This window comes from Charadrius vociferus, unplaced genomic scaffold, assembly GCF_000708025.1.
Source record: "Charadrius vociferus isolate BGI_N301 unplaced genomic scaffold, ASM70802v2 scaffold179, whole genome shotgun sequence".
Lineage (NCBI taxonomy): Eukaryota > Metazoa > Chordata > Aves > Charadriiformes > Charadriidae > Charadrius > Charadrius vociferus.
The window spans coordinates 863,055-882,835 of NW_009650072.1; the positions used below are offsets into that span (position 1 = coordinate 863,055).

The 19,781-nt window shown below is 43.2% G+C and overlaps 1 protein-coding gene across 1 annotated transcript; it reads left to right on the plus strand.

The window, feature by feature from the left end:
• The first annotated feature begins 5,908 nt into the window (after positions 1–5,908).
• TNNT3 (troponin T type 3 (skeletal, fast)) lies at positions 5,909–19,781 on the plus strand. Its single transcript, XM_009892030.1, has 10 exons — positions 5,909–5,939; positions 10,119–10,137; positions 10,936–10,981; positions 11,771–11,887; positions 12,216–12,293; positions 12,551–12,664; positions 12,860–12,969; positions 13,849–13,939; positions 16,950–16,990; positions 19,508–19,781. Exons 1-10 carry the CDS (start codon positions 5,909–5,911, stop codon positions 19,554–19,556), a joined length of 696 nt encoding a protein of 231 aa, XP_009890332.1. The 3' UTR covers positions 19,557–19,781.

A 19,781-nucleotide genomic window follows, 5' to 3' on the forward strand; every position in this document is an offset into this window, starting at 1 on the left:
CTGGCCTCAGGTTGTAAATCTGCTTGGGCGAGCATCAGGGTTGTGAAATGGCATGCTGCTCTGGGCTTCATGCAGGACTGCAGGAGTGTGCATATAAGACAAATATCATCTGATACGGCCACTTAAGTCAGCTTTATGTTTTTAATATCTCAGACCATTTGTGCCCTCACTTCCACTAGTGCTTTTTGTATCCATATTCATCTTACTTGCAATATGCTCTCAGGCTTTCCCTCCCCCTCCACTTTGTATGAGTGAAAGATTGTTCTGATGTTTCTAATGCTCTTGTCTTCCTTTGCATTTTGCTCTGTGACTCTTCCCACCCGCTAAAGCTCATGAGGAAGGTATGTGCCATAATCTGCGAATTCCTCTCTTTCTGCCCAAAGCGGTAATGCGTGCAGAAATTCTGGAGGTGGTTGAAGAGGAGGGGATGCAAAACCATCCTCTGCACGCTCGCTGATGGCTGCTTCGCTTTCGTAGGATAAGTGGTGTGATGAGCAATCAGTACTAACCCGCTGTTTTGAAAGCAATGCTCAAAGCACAGGCTGGGGGTTGCTTATATATTCCCCAGCTCTCTGATTTCTCTAACCAGGCTACCAGTACGGATACCAGTTGGTACGGGGATAGTGTTCCCAAAAGCATTTCCTCTACGCCACACAGCGGGGCTGGCGGTGGGACAGCCGTGCCCTATGGCAACGCTACGTCCCTCGGTCACGTGCACCTCTTCCTCCTGTGTCCGTGTCCCCCCCCCCGCCACCGCGCAGGGACAAAACTCACTTTCGCAGCAATGTGTGCTGATGCGGAGAGACTTGAGTCTGAAGCCATGAGCAACAAGTGACACCGCGTCACACATAGTTTTCTGTTGGGCTAAGGGTTGGACCGAGTGGCATCGTTTTGGTTGCAGCGTATTTGCAGAAAACACCAATTCAGAGAAAAGATGTAGTTGCATGCTTTTTCCGTAACTATTGGTATTTTGTCTGGGTTAATATGCATTATGCAAAACCGGGGGTAGCAGGGTTGCATTTTTGCTTGTTTTTATAATGTGAGTTAAAGTCCAGCTCTGGTAAGACGATCTGTGTGATCAGCAAAAGGGTAGGTCATGCTTATTAAAGCATCAGTCTGCCAGCCCAAACCCATTTTCCCTTTCAATTGCCCTTCTGCCCTCCCCCTCTCCCTGCATGTCCAGCTAGGCTTTCATCGGATACTTTATCCTGCAGGTCGAAGAGCAGTAACACGCTCGTACCTACCTTCCCCCATTGGTGTGGTGTCCTACACACCAGTGGTGAAATCCCAGGCACTAAGGAAATCAATGCCAGCTCCTCCAAGCCCATTGATTTCTGCAGAGCTGGGATTTCTATGCACATGAATAAGAACAGGTTGCCTATACTCTTTCTGCACATTCAAACCTATAGGTAATGGACCTGATTTAAATACAAGTAACTATTTTTGTTAACCAAAGGCTACCAATGGCACTTGATTTATATCATTATGAATGTATATGTTAATCATCTGCATCTTTTATCTCCCAACACCCCCCATCCTTCCTCCCCATGATTTTCTAATTGACATCCATATGTGCCCTCTATTTCTCTTTTAATCTTATTAATGGTTTTTACGCCTTTAACCCCCCCCCCCGCTAAAAAAAAACATAAGGTTTTTTTAATCATCCTCTGTTTCTTGCTCTAATTCTCTTATCTTTCTTTGCATCTCCTTCCCTGCTACTTCCCTCTTAAAGAAGTCCATGAACCAGGTATGTGACTTCTGAATTCCTCTGCGTCAATCTGAGGGGTTATTGTGTGCTGGAAATTCAGTTGCGCTTGGCAATTTCACAATTGGGTCATGTTCTGAATTGGGACAAAATGGAAACCTTTCAAACAAACAACAACAAAAAAAAATGGAGAAAAGCCTTGTTTGGCAGTGATTGAAAAATAATTATTTTATTTAGTTGAAACAAAACATTTTATTCCAACATTTTCTTTTCCTCTTTCCTCTATGGAAGATTTCCAAATTTTGAAATGAAAGGTCTATTTGAGATGCTTCTGAAGCATTGACTTTATGGATAATGTGGGGTATACACAGTGAAATGCAAGAACAAATCTGGCATGAGAGATTGTCATAAGGCAAAAAATGCAAAGGTTTTGTTCTAGAGATGTTAATATCTGTGCAACCTGTTATGGTTGTGAAACTGTTTCTATATATTTAACCAAAATCTTCACTAAATCTACATGAATTTTGAAATATTGACATTTAATTGAAACTATCATTCTTGTAGGAAAATGATGACAGTAACTCTAATATTATACTCAGGAATTCAAAGACGGTGGAAGAAAACAGATAAAAATCAAATATTAATGATCATTAAACTGTAACTTGCAGCTTCCTTACACCTTCCACCAGCAATAATTTCCTCTGCTCTGTGATGCATAATAATGAAGATAAGAGCTAACCGTTGCATGAAAAATGCAATAACGTATATCTCAATGTATAAGGTGTAATGATAGCCACTGACCGGATTCACAGCCATCCTCACACTGCGTACGGGAACTTTATAATGTTTATTATCTGGAAAAACAGAAACGGAACTTGCAGCATCCTCTAAACTGTCTGTGAAAATTATTCTGTGCCATTCGGAGTAGCTTTATTAAAGCAGTCACATCTCAGCAGCCGCCCATCGCAGCTATTTCACTCTGCTGTCCACAGAGGGAGACCAGCCTCTTAGTTTAGATGAGATCAGTACTTTGCCAGGGCTGGAGTGAGTGAGGTGAAAGCTGTCTAATTGATTTTTGCATGACTTAACACTTCAACATTCATCTGTGCGCTGCTTCTCATTTCCCTCCTGTTCTCACCGCTTCTCGTTTCACGTCCTTGTCTTCTCCTTTTCGCCATATTCATTCTTGTCTGTTATCTGCTCCTAAGGTTTTTCTGACCTTGGTTTACAGAAGTTAAAGGTCACTGCTGCCATCCCAGCTGCTTTGCCTGCCTCTGTACTCTTTCGCTGCGTATTTATTGAATTGCTACTCACTACCTGAGTGTTCGTTTCAAGCTCTGACATACGTATGAGCTGGAAATTTGTACAAAACACCAGGTATTAATGTAATTTGATTAACAATAAAGCCATACTTATAGTCTCCCCATATTTTCTCTTCCCTCTGTAACATAAACCATAACAAAAAGGAAAGTTTATAAAGAAGATGTAAATGTAACAAGTTTAAAACTTTTATGTCAGAGGGAGACTGTCCCAGCTTTTCATATCACTGTATGATTATTTAGTTTCTCTGTTATTAACCCTGTCTTTGCCTAATACATCTTCTAAGTCACAGCCTTGGCCTGCACAAGTTCAGAGTTGTTGCTGTTCTGTGATTCTTGCTCTAATTCCTTTATTTTTCTTCACTGACACTTTCCACTTAACCAAGCGCACGTGTGCGACATCTAAATTCCTATGTATTAATCTGAAGCATTCCTGTACATAGGAATTTGACGATGTTGAAGAAAACCAGCGTCATGAAGAATCAATCTAAATTTATTTTCCCTATAGGAAACAAGTATAACGACTATTGTTTGTAACTGAAAAGCCACCTTCTGAGAAACTTAGAATAAACATTTTAGTGCCCCTGAAAACTTTTAGGGCTATGACTATACCGCAGCTGGGACAGAGAGTTGGGTACCCAAGCTACTTACGCTCGCCGCCATCACCTGCAGCAGGATGCCGTCACGCAGGCTCGAGTGGTTTCTACTCCTTTGCAGCAGAGTCGAGCCCTGTGTAGACCTGAATATTTCCAGTTCTGCAGAGCAAAGCCTCACATTTGCCAGTGGAGGACCTTAGATGGTGGACCTTCAGAAGCAAACACATAGACAAATTTAAAGCCTTATTTCCTTGCAGTAACTCCTGTACCCCCACACCTCCTCCAACAGCTAAAAGGGCAAGTGCGTAGCTGAAACGCAGATTACACTGCACACTTGCAACACTCTCATCTTGGGCACATTTTCTTTCAAATGTAAGGGTCACCAGTGTCACTACAATTGCCCACTGTAGATATTATGTGCATGATTTAAAATTGTTGCAATTCATCAACATTCAAATTCCTTTTATCTTTCATTTCTATGGTATCCCCTCCCTGTCTGCTTCATACCCCACTGTAATTACTTTCCTTTTCCACTATTATTAACACTCCATCCCTATAACCTAGTCTACAAACAATACTCCTTCAACCTGGTCTTACCAAAGTTTGAGGTGATCCCCTCCTGAATAACTTCTTTCTAATTCTTTTATCTTCCTTTCCTATGACTTTCCCCTGACACTTCCTACTAAATGAAGCCCCCCCTCCAGGTATGTGATTTAACTTCTAAACTCCCCAGTGTCTGTCTGCTGTACCAGTGTGCGTGGGAAGCGAATAGAAGGTGACAGGAGACAACAGCCTATCTGTTAATGATAGTTTGTAACTTGCATGCCTTCGGGTGGTTGTTTTTTTAGTTTGGTGGTTTTTTTTTTTCTCAGCAAAATTTAATCAGCACTAAGTAGGACGAAACTTATCTGTTGCACGAAATTTTTACTAAAAACTGGGGGAACACATACACTATCGTGAAAGAGTAGCTCAGCAAAAAGTGTCCTTGTGAAATGGGTTAAATTCTGCACTGTGGTAGGAGAATGAATGTTTTTTCCTGTAGCGGAAGCTTTGTTTCAAATCTCGGGGCAGAATTTCACCTATTGACTGTACACAAGGAATATAAATACTGTGAGATTTTGCATTATTTTTATGCTTGCTTTGCAAAATATTCATTAGTGTGTGTATGGCTGAAAAGCAAAATCTGCCCCGCAAATCCGCGTTGCTGATCGATTCTTGCTTTGCTGAAAAAGCCAGAAGAATGCAATGTAGACCTGCACAGACTTTTAATGAACCTTTTCTTCCTACAAAGTAATCCGTTTGTAATTATCCATTGCAAATGAATGTGAGGAACAGCAGTAGACTTTATATAGTCATCCAATTTGTCTTCAAGGAAGAAAATGGCCTTAGCCATAGATCTAGAAAAGAGAACCGAGCTTCTCTGGAACAGCAGGTATTTCAGTAGGTTTCTGATCCACATTGTGTTGATTTCAAATGTCTGAAATACTGCTGTAGAAAAGGATGGATCTAATAGCACTTTGAGAGTGCTGACAATGTTCATGTGCATATTTCAAATCAAGGTACACTGTGGTACACTGTGCTGTCAGGTTGTGCTTTATGTCATATAATGCTCATACGTTTTTGTTAAGCACTGCATTATTATCATAAATCTGCCCATTTCACCTGACTGAATTCCTTTCCTGTCCTGTGACTTCCATTTATATGCTATTTCAAATGTAATTAATCTATTTTATCTCAGGTTTACTTCTTAACTTCGCCCCCCTCTCCCCTTTTCCTCTCTGCCCCTTCCTCCCCTTTGGCTCAAAAGCTCTTTTGGTGTGTGAAATAACAGGTTTCTCGTTCTCATTCTCTTATTTTCCATCGCACCTTGTTCCATGACACTTCACACCTGAAGTTCATGAGCCAGGTATGTGACATGACTTCTGATTTACTCCACCTGGTTGCAGCACAAGAGCGTGTGTGTGTGTGTGCGCGCGAGAGAGCCGAGAACAGGAGTCTTGGGTTGGTAGAAGAGAACAAAACAAGAGAAACAAATATTAACCACAATGATCACTTGCAGCCCTTTTCTCCTTTAATCTCCACGCTTACTACTACTTTAACCTTACAGCATCGTTAACTCCTGACAGCCTCTCCAGATACCTTTTCTCCTTGCCTTAATTCACTAATTCCTTTATTTTCCCCCCCTACTTCATGCACTCCCTGGTCTCTTACTCAGACTTCCAAGAGCTTTAAATATCTGTTCTGTTTTTCTTTCCCCTATTTCCTGTCTTTCCATCACTGCTCGTACCATGACACCAGCAGAGGAAGCCCCTGAAGAAGGTATGTGATGCACCTACAGACTCTTACCCTGTTTCTTTTTCAGTGCTGGGGAAACAGTGTTAAAAACACTGACCTTGTTCAAGAGCAAAGAGAGCACAGGAGGGAAATGGTCTCTCTGGATGGCTTTGGATGAACATGGAGAAAAGGGCTGTATGTTTGTCAAATCAAATCACCAGAAAAAGGTGTTTTGTCTTCTTGTTCGATCTCCGGAGAGTCCGAGGTTCCCAGCGTAGCAGGGAGAGAGTGGGGACAGTTGCTCTTAGGAGAACAGCACTGGTTGTGGATTGACTACTGTGTTTTTTCTCTTTTGCTTTTATCCTTCAACCTACAGCTGATGAAGAAGGCGAATACTATGATGGTAGCTCAGTGTTGTCTTAGGACAACAAAGTCATCTTTCTAACATCTCACTCTTTTTTTCCTGCATTTGTTTTTGTTCCTCACTTGATTTTAAACTCAGGAACTGGGTCAAAACATCTCTGCCGCAAAGAATTGCTTACTGTGCATATCCAATCACCCTTGGGGGATCACTATTGTATTATGAAGCCTTTACATCCTCATTAGGATAGTAGATGGTGAAAACCAAGCTCTAGAAGCTTGCTCTGGGCTTGTCTTTAGCTAGAACCTGTTGTGTCGTACCTCTCATCATCAAACCTTGTCTATCCCCCAAAATCATGAAAGTATCTCTTAAATCCCAGTGACACGCTTGAAAATGGAGCTGAGCCCTACAGAGACATGCCTTCCTCATGCAGTCTTGAGAAAGTCATGGTCTTCAGGCTAAATCTACAGATATTTAAACTTCAGCTCCAGCCATGCACTTAAAATTGTGCTAAACATCAAGCATGTGATGAATAAATTTACTCATACTGGAGGGGCAGGCCATCGGCTTCAGATAGTATGTTCATAATACTTGGTTGAGTGGGTGCTTGAGCACACAGATGGGGACAAGACTCATGTAAAAGGACCAAATCTAAATGTATGCAGGGTCAGTTTTGCTCTTGTATGAGGGCAAGATAATTTAAGGCTCCTGGGCCAAATTCAAAACCAGTTTAAATGTATAGAAAGACTCTCATGGACCTTTACAGGCCTTTGAAGCAGCTTCATTATGTCCTGACTGCCTCAACCCCTAAAACACCTGGCCAGCTGTTTCCAGAAACAAAGCCCAGTGCCACCTGAAACCACCCTGCATCTTCTGTGTTTCCTTGTTTTGTTTTCTTTTTTTGTAGACTTTTTTTTGTTCGTTTGTTTTAATTTTCATGCTCGCTTTTCAGGCTTTTTTCTTATTTAGGGAACTACCCTGAGGACCTTTCTGAGCCCCTTTCTCTCCTTCTTTTTCGCTCTCTTTCCTTTTATTTTTAATAGCATATTGATTTTTGTTTTTCAAGGACACCCTGTGAGTTTAGAGATGTTGCTTCTGAGAAGTGGGATTAAAGGAGGGTGTTTAGGGATTCCTGAATGAAGTAAAGGCAGTTCAGATGGATTCCCAGAAAGGGGGAGCACTGTGTGAATATCTCATAGATTGGGCAGGAGAAAGCGAGGTTGTGTTTATGGTGGTGTGCACTCTCCCTGCGCTAATCCTTTTGGAAACCAGAAACTCAGAGACTCTCTAATCACCAGGGCAGTGCATTTGGATTTCCAGTGGCTCTTGCCTTCTTTTGGCAGGGTTGTATGTGGGGATTTTGTCACAGCCCCATGGTTCATGGGCAGAATGACCAGAACGTCAGTCAAAATCCACCACAGGAACAGGAATTTGCTATGACAATTCCTGCTTGTCAACAAATTTTTGGCCCAGTTCCTTGACTTGGTGTCTTGAAAGAAGGGGCATTTCAAAATAAATCGCACCCCTGGGCTGCTTTTGGTGCATACAGTATGGACCATGCTGGGTCATGCACTGCAAAAGACAGATTTATTACTGTTTGTTTTTTAATAAAGGCTCCTATTTCTTTGTTATCCCCTTTTCTGGTTTTCTGGAGGCACCTTTAAATATTCTAACTACAATTTCTTATTTTGAGAACAACTAACCTTAATTTTTCTTTTAATTTTTACAGTTGTTTGTCGGTTTAATTAAGTTTAAAGTGCTGATTTGGTGGCAACTGAAACCAAATTCACAGAGTCATTGACAGACAGGTGTCGATCCTGGCAGCCAGGGTCAACAAACAAAACCAGTCATTTCCTGTCTACCTTTTTCCCCCCTCTCTCTGAAATGTTACTAACTGGCAGCTTTAAGCTAAACAGGAATGTTTCTGAAAATTATCTGGGTGTGTCACGATGGAAGGGAATCCTGTGTGAATAAAATCCCTGATAGACTGGTTAATTGTGATTATTTTTCCTCTCTCCAGATAAAAAAAAAACCCAACAATTTAACTAATGTGTTAAGAAGCTCACTGGCTATTTGAAGAGCAAAACAGCTAAAAAATTAACTGGAGAAATACAGAAGTGCACTGTTGGCTAATGGTATCTTTCTTCAGGAGCAATTTGTGACTTCCTGTGTATGAATGCTCTAAAACACTTTTCTAATTACATGCTGTTTATTTTATTAGCGTTGCTCTAGCATCTTGAGGCCTCAACTGAGATATGTTCTGGTAGGCACTGTTCTTGCAGTAAACGAGAAAAGTCTACCCCTGCCAAATTTCATTACTGAAATTGGTATGGGAAAGTGTGAGAGAAAGGAAAGATTGGTTTCTGATTTCTCACATCTTTTCTCTTAATTATTTCAATAACCTATTTCCAGCCACTTCCTCATTTTTTTGATTGACCAACATCCTTGCAACTGATGTCTCCACTAAGTATTTTCCAGTATAAGTTTTTCCTATTTTTTTCCTCTGACAATGTTTCATTTTGTTTTATCCTACTCTGTTCCATTTGGTATTCCCAATTTCCTCCATCAGTTCCAAAACAGCTGGATGCAAATAAGCATTTGAAAAAATATAATATGCTTTCTGTATCATGATATGGATAGCAGGGCTCGTGCACCCACTCTTGAGGGAGGCTGTTTTTACTTTTAGTTTACAAAGCTGGTTGGTTTTACCAGATTCAATAGGCTGTGAGCTTTTTACCTCAGTTCCTCCCACCGAAGCAACACAGGGAGAGTCTTGTACTGCAGTATTCAGCAGCATCCCGGAAAGTTCAAACGTAGCATGTGGTTATGAAAGTCAACCTGGGTGCCTGTGAGACTGGGCCAGAAAAAACACATAGGTTTAATTTACTTCTGTTTGTGAGAATAACAGTGCTGGACTTGCTGGCAATACGTCAGAGTTAATAACTAAAGTTGAAAAAGCATAGCAGGGAGGGGAATTGATCACAAGCACAAATGTTAAGCAAGTAACTCATAAGACATCACATTTCTGAGAGCCCGGGAAAGGCCGCTTGTTGTAGGGGAACACTTCTGATTGCCACAGGGCCCAAGTTGACAGTCTCTTTGATGGTTTAGCCTGCCTATCAGGGGTATTATAGCTCCTCTGGAGATGCAAAGATCATTCCCCTTAACACCCATGGGAATTTTGCATGTATCTCAGCAGGAGAGGACACTGGCTAAGAGAGGATGGCCATTCCAAGCTGGGTTTGAGGAGCACCACACAGTGCAGAAGCGGCTTATTCTTATCTTCCCCATGGCACCAAGGTATCTCAGGGACATGTGCTCTAAGCTATCTTGGGAGTCAATGAACCTGGAGAAAATGTATCCTGAAGCTTTTTCTCTCATGGCCTTCATGTGAGGCATTTGTGCAAAACTGGCGAAGCCGAGTTATCATTGACATGACAGTGAATTCAAGTTAACTTTAGCAAAAGAAGTGCTTATTCAAAAAGGCAACATTTTCTTCTACCCTCCAGCCCAGCTGTCCTCCTTAGAGCTTTGGTCAGGATGGTTTGAGAAAAATAATCTAGCATTTACATGAAACCATTGCCTTCCAGATGCTACGTTTGGGACTTTTATACAGTCTCTTGATTCTTTTCTTCGAAATTCTGTTTCAAGGGTAAAAACAGATTCACTCCTAGGAAAATGGGTGTGTGAGTGTGTGTATTTCTTTTGGAAGCGCTTGAGATTTAACCAATTTCTCTGGGATGTTTCCCCTAAGATTAAATTTCCCTTCCCTCCTTTCACTTTAGCAGCTAGCATGATCTCTGTTGTTCTAACTGTTCTCCATCTTTTTCCCTTCCTGTTTTGCTCCATGTTTCCCCATACAGAGGAGAAGCCCAGAATAAAGTAAGTATGAGGGGTAGGGAGTTTCAAAACCCTGGGGTCCATTTTCTGATCTGAGCAGAAGCCTTTAGATCGTCTATTAGGCAAATGGCCACTAGAAGCCTTTATCCCTCATGCAACATCCAGCTGTTCCTGCATGCCTTTCCAGGATGTCTGCTTCTGCCAGAAGATGTCTTAGCAGTAGTGACTGGCCAGGGTCTTAAGACCAGTTCCTGATAGAGTCAAAGGACTTGTGAACTATCCAAGATACAGTGGTCTCACAGTACCTGAAGATATAGGCGGCTCAACACTAAATCCCTTGTGAGAGGCCATGGCCAGGAAACTGCCCATCCATCCAGGGTCGCTGACATAAGAAGGATGGCAAACGTTGAGCTGGGCTGACTTGAGCTTAACTAAGGTTTCCTATGGAACCTCTGGCTCTGAGCCCTAGCACCTTCCCTTCCCACTCCACCAGCTGCCCAGAAAGGAGCGTGCAGCACTGCGCCGACAGCCTCGCAGGCCAATGTCCTTCTATTTGGTAGGGAATGACCTTAGGCTTTGGGAATGAAAAGGGTTTTTAAGGGTGACTCCATACCCTGCATGACCTTCCACAAAGGACAATGGCCCTTAGTGCTATTCCGGAGTAGTTTTCCATTGACTTGCTGTTTTACCCCTCTGTATCTCCATCGGCATTTCTCCTTGTCAGCATCATTCCTGAAGGCAGGTCAGGTCAGGATGTGCTATTAAAAAAGCTGCCTGCTCTTAAGATGAAAATCCCTTTTTTTCTTTCTTTTTTCTATTTTTGTTTTTGACTCTCTGCAGACTAACTGCTCCTAAAATACCGGAGGGTGAAAAAGTAGATTTTGATGTAAGTATACCTGAGACTGACTGTGTTTGTCTGTCTGTACCTGAGACATACACATGTGCGCAAACCCACATAACTCCTCCTGTATTGGATACTGCTGAGGATTAAGTCAAGGACAAAAGTATGGATGCTTTGTTGCCTCTTTTCAGTGAGAAGCTATTCTCTGCTCCCTGAAACTCTCTGGATACATTTTTTGCTAATGTGACTAAATGAAAATATTAATTCATGTGGTTTTTTTCTCTCCTTGAATCTTTGAAGCCAATATATGAAGAAAGGAGAAATAAGTGTTTTAGGAGCTCTCAGATCCCCTGTCCTGTTGTTGTAAATGGTTTGAAAGTTGCAGGTTGAAATAAAGCAGGCCTGTACTCATCTGTTGCTGAGAAGCACTACCTAAAACGACAACAGATTTTTAATAATAAACAGAGATCCAAATCTTGATAGAAAAATGAAGAAAATCTGGTCTTGAAAATCTCCACAGAAATATCTGCTGTGCCCAAAAAGGCAGGAACATTTTCTAGATAAGATTTGTGAAGAGGAGGCAGCTAAGCAAAGCCAGGATAAAATACGGTGTAGGGGAATGGGAGTTGTGCATTCTGTTCCCTTCTGGGCTCCTGACTGTCACCTGGATGAGTCTCTGTCTCTGGCCTGCACCAACAGCCATTTAAGCTAATCCCATAGATGTCCGCGGATATCTGCAGACACCTTCCGCTTTTGTTTGTCAGTGTAGGCAGGGTTCAGGGCATGTTCCTAGAGCACTATGGGCTGGCTTAATGCATTTTCCTGGTCTTCTAGGACATCCAAAAGAAAAGGCAGAACAAAGACCTGATTGAACTGCAGGCCTTGATTGACAGCCACTTTGAAGCCAGGAGAAAGGAAGAGGAAGAGCTGGTTGCCCTCAAGGAGAGGATTGTGAGTCCTTGTACTGCCCCTTCCCGTACTTCTCTGTAGATGAGAAATTGAATCCATTAGTCCACTGTCAGAGTTTGGCAGAAAGCTGTATTGCCATGTACAGAAGGGACTGCTCAAGTCGCCGCCGAACAGCTTCTTCCCACATCTGTCCCTTCTCTCAGCCTCTTGTTTGACATCTGGGAATTGCACATGAGACCCTTCTGCATGTTCTGGCAAGGGAGTATGTGGCTCACTCTCTACAAACCAAAGCTCTTGGTGGTGGGGTGTAATACTATAGATAGGTAAAGCCACAACAGTAACCCAATGCCTCTGCCACTGCTTCTTGCAGGAGAAACGCAGAGCTGAAAGAGCAGAGCAACAGAGAATCCGGGCTGAGAAGGAGAAGGAGCGTCAGGCAAGGCTTGCGGTAAGTGTCTTTGCATCTCTATCCTGGTCCCAGTATCAAATTGGAGGAGATCTCTTAGAGACAGAAAAAACCTACAGGTTCTGCCTGTCCTAGTCTGGAGAAGAAATGACCACCCTCTTAAAGCAAGGGGAGGAAACAGAAGTCACCAAGTCTCTTCAACATTTTAATCTGATCACATTCCCTGCAGTGACACTGGGTGCTGGGGAAGCTGTGAGTCTCCCCTAGAGTCACCTGCTTGTGTGTGTCACACTCCACAGGAGGAAAAGGCACGCAGAGAGGAAGAGGATGCCAAGAGAAAAGCTGAGGATGATCTCAAGAAGAAGAAGGCTCTGTCCTCCATGGGTGCCACATACAGCAGCTACCTGGCTAAGGTAAAAAGCATGGATCTGTGGAAGAAATATGGAAGCGTTAAATCATGGGGTTGACCGGGAACAATCGTTATTACAAGTTGAGAAAACAGCTCGCCTTTCCTTCTTCCGAGCCCTAGCAGCTTGTCTTACATGCTCTGTTGCTGAAATAATTTCATTCAGTCTGCAATCTGACATTAATTGATGTTCTGAAAATAGGCTGATCAGAAGAGAGGGAAGAAGCAAACTGCTAGAGAGACAAAGAAGAAGGTCCTGGCAGAGAGGCGCAAGCCCTTGAACATCGACCACCTTAATGAAGACAAGCTGAGGTAACATGCTTATCCTAACTTACTGAATATAATCCACTGAAATTTGGTCTTGCCATCCTGGAGTTGTCTTTGGTGAAAAAAATGAGGTAGAGGAGAGTGCCTTCCTTGAAATTCATCATGGGACAATGTTAAGTTGTGCCCTTCCTTGATCTGGAGAGTGGAGGGGAAATGGGGATGTGGGGAATTGTTGAAATGGTTTGGTAGCCATCTAGCCATGCTCCTGGCATAGCTCTATTAGCCTCTTCTGCTAATTAGGACTAGTCATTTACGGGACTAGGTACAAACTTTAAACCCAGCTCTGAGATTAGTTGAACAAACCTACAGATTGGTATCTGTAACATTCCCGAGGTGAGTTGAGCTGCTGAGGTATGAGTATGGGTCTTCACAGAGGCTGGAGGCTTGGGAGCTGAGTGCTCTGGTGCAGAGCGGTCATCAGATGATAATCTGGACTCCACACATTGGAGTTTACATGATTGAAAGATGAGGTTGGCTCATCTCAGCCCTGAAACAGATGAGACTGCGCAATGGCAGCTGCTCTGCTCATCCGGGTGGCCTTCAGAGTCCTCCTTCCTTCTCATCTGATTCCCCTGGACTCTTTTCTTTCATTAAGAGTTAGGGGCAGAAATTAAACCTGCAGGAAATATGTTAGTGTGTGACACATGCAAGAGTACAAATCTAAAAGGTTCCCAGGTGAGAAGGTGAGAAAAATGTGACCTTGAAAATGGTGAGTAGCTTTCAGAAATTGGAAAGGGTTTGCAGGAAAATGTGTGAACTGCATTAAATAAAAAGTAAAAAGCCTCATTACTATTGATGTGAAAACAGTAGAAAATATATGATGCAATGTGTTTCTTCCATCTCCCTTTCCCCATAAATACACAGGGACAAGGCTAAGGAACTGTGGGACTGGTTATACCAACTGGAGACTGAAAAGTATGACTTTACAGAGCAGATCAAGAGGAAAAAATACGAGGTGAGTTGAGAAGCCATTTTGCTAATGGCACTGGGTCCAAAATGTAAAAAACTCTGTGACTCTTCTGGCAAAAACCATGTGGAGTTACTCATCATTTGGGTCTCCAATGCCCTTTTGTAATGTATAAGCAGCAAGACACTTGGAACTTCATTCCCCTAATGCACATACTTGGACTGGATTTCACATTTTAAGCTGAAACTGAATGAACCACTCTCAAGGTTTTCAGTGCCCCATGGAAACGCAATCCCAATAGAAAACGGACTCCTCCCTCTGCCCAAACACATCTTGTGCATTCTTGTTTATCTATGGGTAACTGTGGCCTGAAAAATCAGTAACTTGATTCACTCATCCTCCATTGCAAAGTAATACTTTTAAACCCATCCTTGATTTCACACTTGAATGTTGTAAGTTTTATTCCCATCCCAGACAGATTCCCTGTGGACTGAGCTCTCTGGAGTCACTGAAAACTGTCTCCAGACAGGAGCATCTAACTGAAGTGTCATATGGTAACAGAAAATGGACATGTTTCCTTCACAGTTCCAAGACAGGGCTGCACTCACCTATGTCAGGTTTCAGTGGCCGAGAAATCCTACTGGATCTCTCTCTGTCTCGCTCTCTTTTTAATTCCCAATCACACAGACATGCTGACAGGGAATGAGCAACACCAATGTAACTATCTCAATCTCTCTTAGATGTTAACAATGCGTTGCAGGCTGCAGGAGCTTTCCAAGTTGTAAGTACAATGAACTTGCCTGTGTAACTGCAGCAGCAAAGGCTACGAAATGCATGAGCCTGCCGCATGGTCAGAGGCCAGGTGCCAGACAGAAACTGGTGTAGAGAGAAAAGAGAAAACTGGATCTTGTGTCTCTCCCTTCACTTCCTTTTTCTCTACCTTCCAATTCTATGAAAATAGATGAAACGGTAATTTAGGGCAATTAGTAAGAGTCGGGTGCAACAGGGATGTGGCTAAAGAACAGAGCATGCAACCCACTCAGACCATCTCAAAAAAATTCCTTATCCAAACCTCTGGTAATACATGTGTGGGTGAGTCACCCTGATGCACCTGCGATACATGCAGAAACTTAGGCATGCATGTGTAATAGCTTGGACTTCACAGAAAAGAACAGTAGGGGGTTTGGAAAGATTCTCCACCTTGTGGCCACATGCTTATCCAGATCCAAAATACTGGACAGGGCTGGCTTAAGGATAAAAGGTCAGCTGCGTGTGGAACAACAGGAATTAAGGCAGTGCCGGGGCAGATGTACATGCTGTGGTAATGAAACTTCTGCGTAAACAAAGACATGGGTGGCTGCTGCTGAAAAGCAAGGAAAGAAAGTATAAAGAATGAGCAAAATAGAAGGAAAATGCACAACTGAGATGGGAGAAGAAAAGTGCAAGAAAAAGGGAAGATTATAGCAGGGAAAAAAGTGAGGAGAAAGGTAAGTGAAAACAGCAAAGGGAATGAAGGAGACACAAGCAAGGATGCAAGGGAGAGACAAAGGAAGGAACTGGGACACACAGGAGTAGAGCTGTTCTTTAGCTCTAGTGTCTGTTGCTCTTTGGTGCTTCATTGAGTGTTACAGTTGCTATCACAAGGTTATCAGTGAAGGTAAGTCTTAACTCCTTGGGTCAAACTGAAGACAGCTGGTTCTCTTCCACACTTGGGAAAAATACTCAATTGCAAAAAATAATTTAAACCACTGCTGCAGATATTAAAACTTCCATGAGTAAGTACAAAAGCAGCTGATCTGCTGACCTTTCCTTCCTTGTGTTGTCTTGTCCCCACTAATGTTTCAGTCTCTTATTCTGTTTCTGTTTGCCATGGAAAGACACGAGCCAGGAAATACCAGTTGCTGGACCAACCTGAACGTATAACATTGGTTTTTTTTTTCTTGTTTTGCACACGGGGAATGTCAAGTGCCACTTAAAATATTCAAATGTTGGGTCATCAGTTCTTGGACCTGCAGGGCCAGTGGAGAACTCTGAATTACACCAAAAGCAGAAGCAGAACATGTCTTGGCAAGTGCATTTTTCCACCCCAGGAAAACTAGGTAGAACCTTGACTTGGTTACAAATGAGAAGGTGAAGGGACAAAAGAGGGCTCTCTAATACATCCTAGTTCCTCTGTGCTTTTCCAGCACCTGAGCTGGAAGAGTCCCAGGATTTCAGTAGCGAGTCCAGGGCTATGGGCCAGGACTGAGGTGCTAAGTCAGGCCATAAGGTGCTCATCCTGTGCAAGGTAGGTATTTGCTTTCCCATGTGTCAGGTCAAAATATGCAGTTTACCTATGGCTAAACAAAGAGATGCTCTGTCTTGTAGCACAGACTCTCTAGTGGCCTGCAGTCATCAACAGAGCTTGGGAAGGTGTTCAGACCCCAACTCCAACATTTTCCTCCCTCCTTGAATATTTTCTTCTTCAGCCCCTTTAAAAGTTATCTTCTCTTACTAGATAAGTGGCTGGGAAGGTAGTGACTGCTGCAAGCTCCTCACCTCCTGCTCTCCCAAGCAACAAAGATACTCCAGCAGAATGTGCGATCCATCTTCCATTCTTGAGGTCCCCACCCAAAGCCCACCAAAGCTCTTTGAGCTTATATACTTTTGAATGTGTAGGAGTAGGGGAAGAGTGAGAAGATGAGGTTGACACATATAGGTGGACAGGGCCATGCAAGAACTTTTCCAGCTAGCCAGGGTGATGTTCATTTTGGTTCACTTGCCTGCAGTTTGACATGTGAGTTCATAGGAGATTAATTTGTATACATAGGAACTCTTCTAATAAGGATTATAAAATTCTAGCTCTTCTTTCCCTTGACATATAAAACCGGCTTGCAGATTTATTGCCAAGGAGCAACGTTTCTCTACTTCAAGCAAGGGTGAGCTTTTATTTCAAAGGAAGTATTAATCCCTACTACAGGCACCTGCTTCCAGCACTTCAGCAGGTAAAACTCCCCTCTCTGTGAAGGAACAAGGTTTCTTTATCTATAAAAACCCTGGTCATGTATGTTGTTTGCAGATTGTCACTCTCAGGAACCGGATCGATCAGGCTCAGAAGCAGTAAGTACCTATATCCCCTTCCTAGCTCCTGGCTTGGGGATATCTTCTCAGTGTTCAAAGTATTTGCTTCAGCCTCAACACCGACATTTTCTTGTTGCAATGAAATGAGGCTAAGGATGGAAGGACAACTCCCATCCTGCCTCACATTGAGAAAATGAAGGGGAAACTGAAGTGTACGTAACAGCTAACAAGAAAAAAAATCATGTTTCTTCACACCATGCCTGCAAAATTTCCATCTGCTTATTGCTGGGGTTTTCAAACACCTGACTGAGGTGCTTTGAATACTTGAGGGAATACAACACTTGTTTATGAAGGGTAAACAAGTGGTTGCTAAGATCATAAGGAACGGTGTGTAACAAGACTAACATCATGGGATTACTGTTGTGAGTTCTTTTCACTCATCATCTCTCTCCCACTTTCCTTCCCCACAAGACTTCTATTTCATTAGATTTTTTTGAGTCTTATATCTTAAACTATCCTAGGTGTTTGCGGTGAACCTATGAGAGACCAGGGCTAGACAAAGCCTGGGGCCTAGGACGTGTAGAAAACTAAGACACAGAGAAGGAATTGCAGGGAAGCAAGGGAGGAGAGCACTGAAGTGGTGGGATTTGATCTTCACTGTGCTTCTGTATCTTCTTAGCAAAGTCATGCCAGGAATGAAGTGGTGGTCTTTGGTGAGATCTTTGGATGACAGCAGTGACCAGATGCTGCCTTCCCACTTCCCAAGCCACCCTGCCTTATCAGATGAATGTAACTCCGGGGGCTCAGTTGTCTGTAGGTGCCAAACATAAGGCTTGACCTTCCCATAGTTATTTTCTGTACAGAGCTGTAGGCTGATAAACCTCAGCAGAATGTGCAGCTGCAGAAGGATGCCATGGTTTGTCTGGGTTTTGCTGCTCTTCTGTGGGGCACTACCGCACCACCCACAACAGGCAGTACCATTACTACATGCTTGTTCCCCCAAAAGACATGATACTCTCTCAGGACTTCATTTAAAAAGGTTGCACGGAGAAGTCCACAGCTCGTGAGATTCTGTGTACTTAAATTTCTATCCACACTAGACTTTATCATTCCAAAGCAATGTCTGCTAATGTGTTATACAAGGATCAAGTGATCCTTTTGCTTCAGACTTTATTAAGTCTCCTTAAGCACACTCTAAAGGTTAGGCATAACATCAAACATCACAGGCGCTTATGGAGATAAAAGGACTCTGCCTTCGTTTGAGGAGCTACGCAGTTTCTATACTGGGTTTTAAACCTGTGGAAAGGCTGGCAAAAGGGGCACTGAGATGAATTTAAGATAAGCAGAAAACGCTCTGCTCTCTCTCATGTAAAAGGTCAGTTTTTCGAATAGACCAAGTCTAACTTGGTCAAAAGGTAAAGTATCCACTGTATGTATGTCTGTGTCACTGTGCTACATCCTTCCGTAAATACAGCTAGTGCTCGCGAACCAATCCATGGGGCAGCAACACAAAAACCTCCCCAGGTGTGTTGTCCACATTTTTTTCTGCTCCCTGGAGGAACCAGTGGTTCTGAAGAAGGCCTCTCTGTTGATAGAAAGACCCCACCACCTTGTGTTTCGCCCCCAACCCCACGCTCTGCCACATGAAAGAGCTGCCCCCAGTTTGCATGTGCTTTGGTTCAAGACACAGCCTCATCATCTGTGTGTGAGATGGAAAGGTTTGGTGGTGTGCTAAACCCCAAAAGCCAAGGTACTGCCTACGGGAGCCGGTGTAGAATCTAACCCGACTAACTTCATGCCTGGCCCTTCTCTGACTCCAGGCGTGCCTGCTTCTCAGTCAGAAGGTAAGTGGCTTGCATGTAGGATTGCCCTTTTGTGTGCAAGAAGATACTATTTGGAGAGAGTTTGCCTCAGGTTCTTTGTGTGGAGAGTGTAGCTGGACTGCTCCCACACACACCATGAGCAAGACAGGGATACTGATATCGGGGGAAGCCTAAACAGTTGTTTGGACTGTTTTGGAGGCTCTTGCTCTCGTGATATAAAGCAGAACCCATCCTGCCTTTGCTAAACCAAAGCAATTCTTAGTTGTGTTTAAATTATTGCTCAGCTTTTTGCCTCCACTACTCGATGACTAGACCACCTGTGGAATTTGACCAGAGCTCCCTGATAATGAGGAAATTTTCACCAAAACCAGCTCTAAATCCTAAAATCCACATCACAGCAGATTTGAATTCAGGAAACATCAAGTCTGTGGCTGGATAGGCCTGTCATTTCGGTTTGAGACTACCTGGACTTCTGTCCTGATAATGCAGCTATCTGGAAGGTTCCACCTCTTCCAGGTGTGCACATCCTGACCTTTCACTAAGAGGCTAAGGAGGTAATTTTTTTCACAATATTGACAATATTTTTCTCAGGCTGTGCTCTATGGCAGGTGTGCCCAACATGTCAGAAGTGAAAGCAGCTCGATCCTAATCTGAGAGTCAGAAATGCGCAGTGGTCACAGAGCCCCACCGCTTCCTTCAAGCTGACATGTTTTTCTTTCCTTTTGCATTGTAGCAGCAAGAAGGCAGGAGCCAAGGGCAAGGTTGGCGGGCGCTGGAAGTAAAGAACCAACCAGGATGGCCCTTAGTGGTGTGCCGAAACCCTGCTGGTCTCCTCTTTCTTCCTTCACCTATCACTTGTGTTCCCATGCCTCAACGGTAACAAAAATCGCAACATCAGCTTGGGCTGGCTATTGCTGCTGCTTTTCTTCGTTTTCTTCCTGGAGGGGTCTGGTGGCTTCCTCAGTCAAAAGGAAGCAGATACCCTGTGAAACAGAGAGGACTCCTTG

Coding starts and splice junctions, on each gene's coding strand:
- TNNT3 (XM_009892030.1), top strand. CDS start 5,909: ATGACACCAGCAGAGGAAGCCCCTGAAGAAG. Junction 11,888..12,215: donor TTGCCCTCAAGGAGAGGATT/GTGAGTCCTTGT, acceptor TGCTTCTTGCAG/GAGAAACGCAGAGCTGAAAG. Junction 16,991..19,507: donor ATCGATCAGGCTCAGAAGCA/GTAAGTACCTAT, acceptor TTTGCATTGTAG/CAGCAAGAAGGCAGGAGCCA.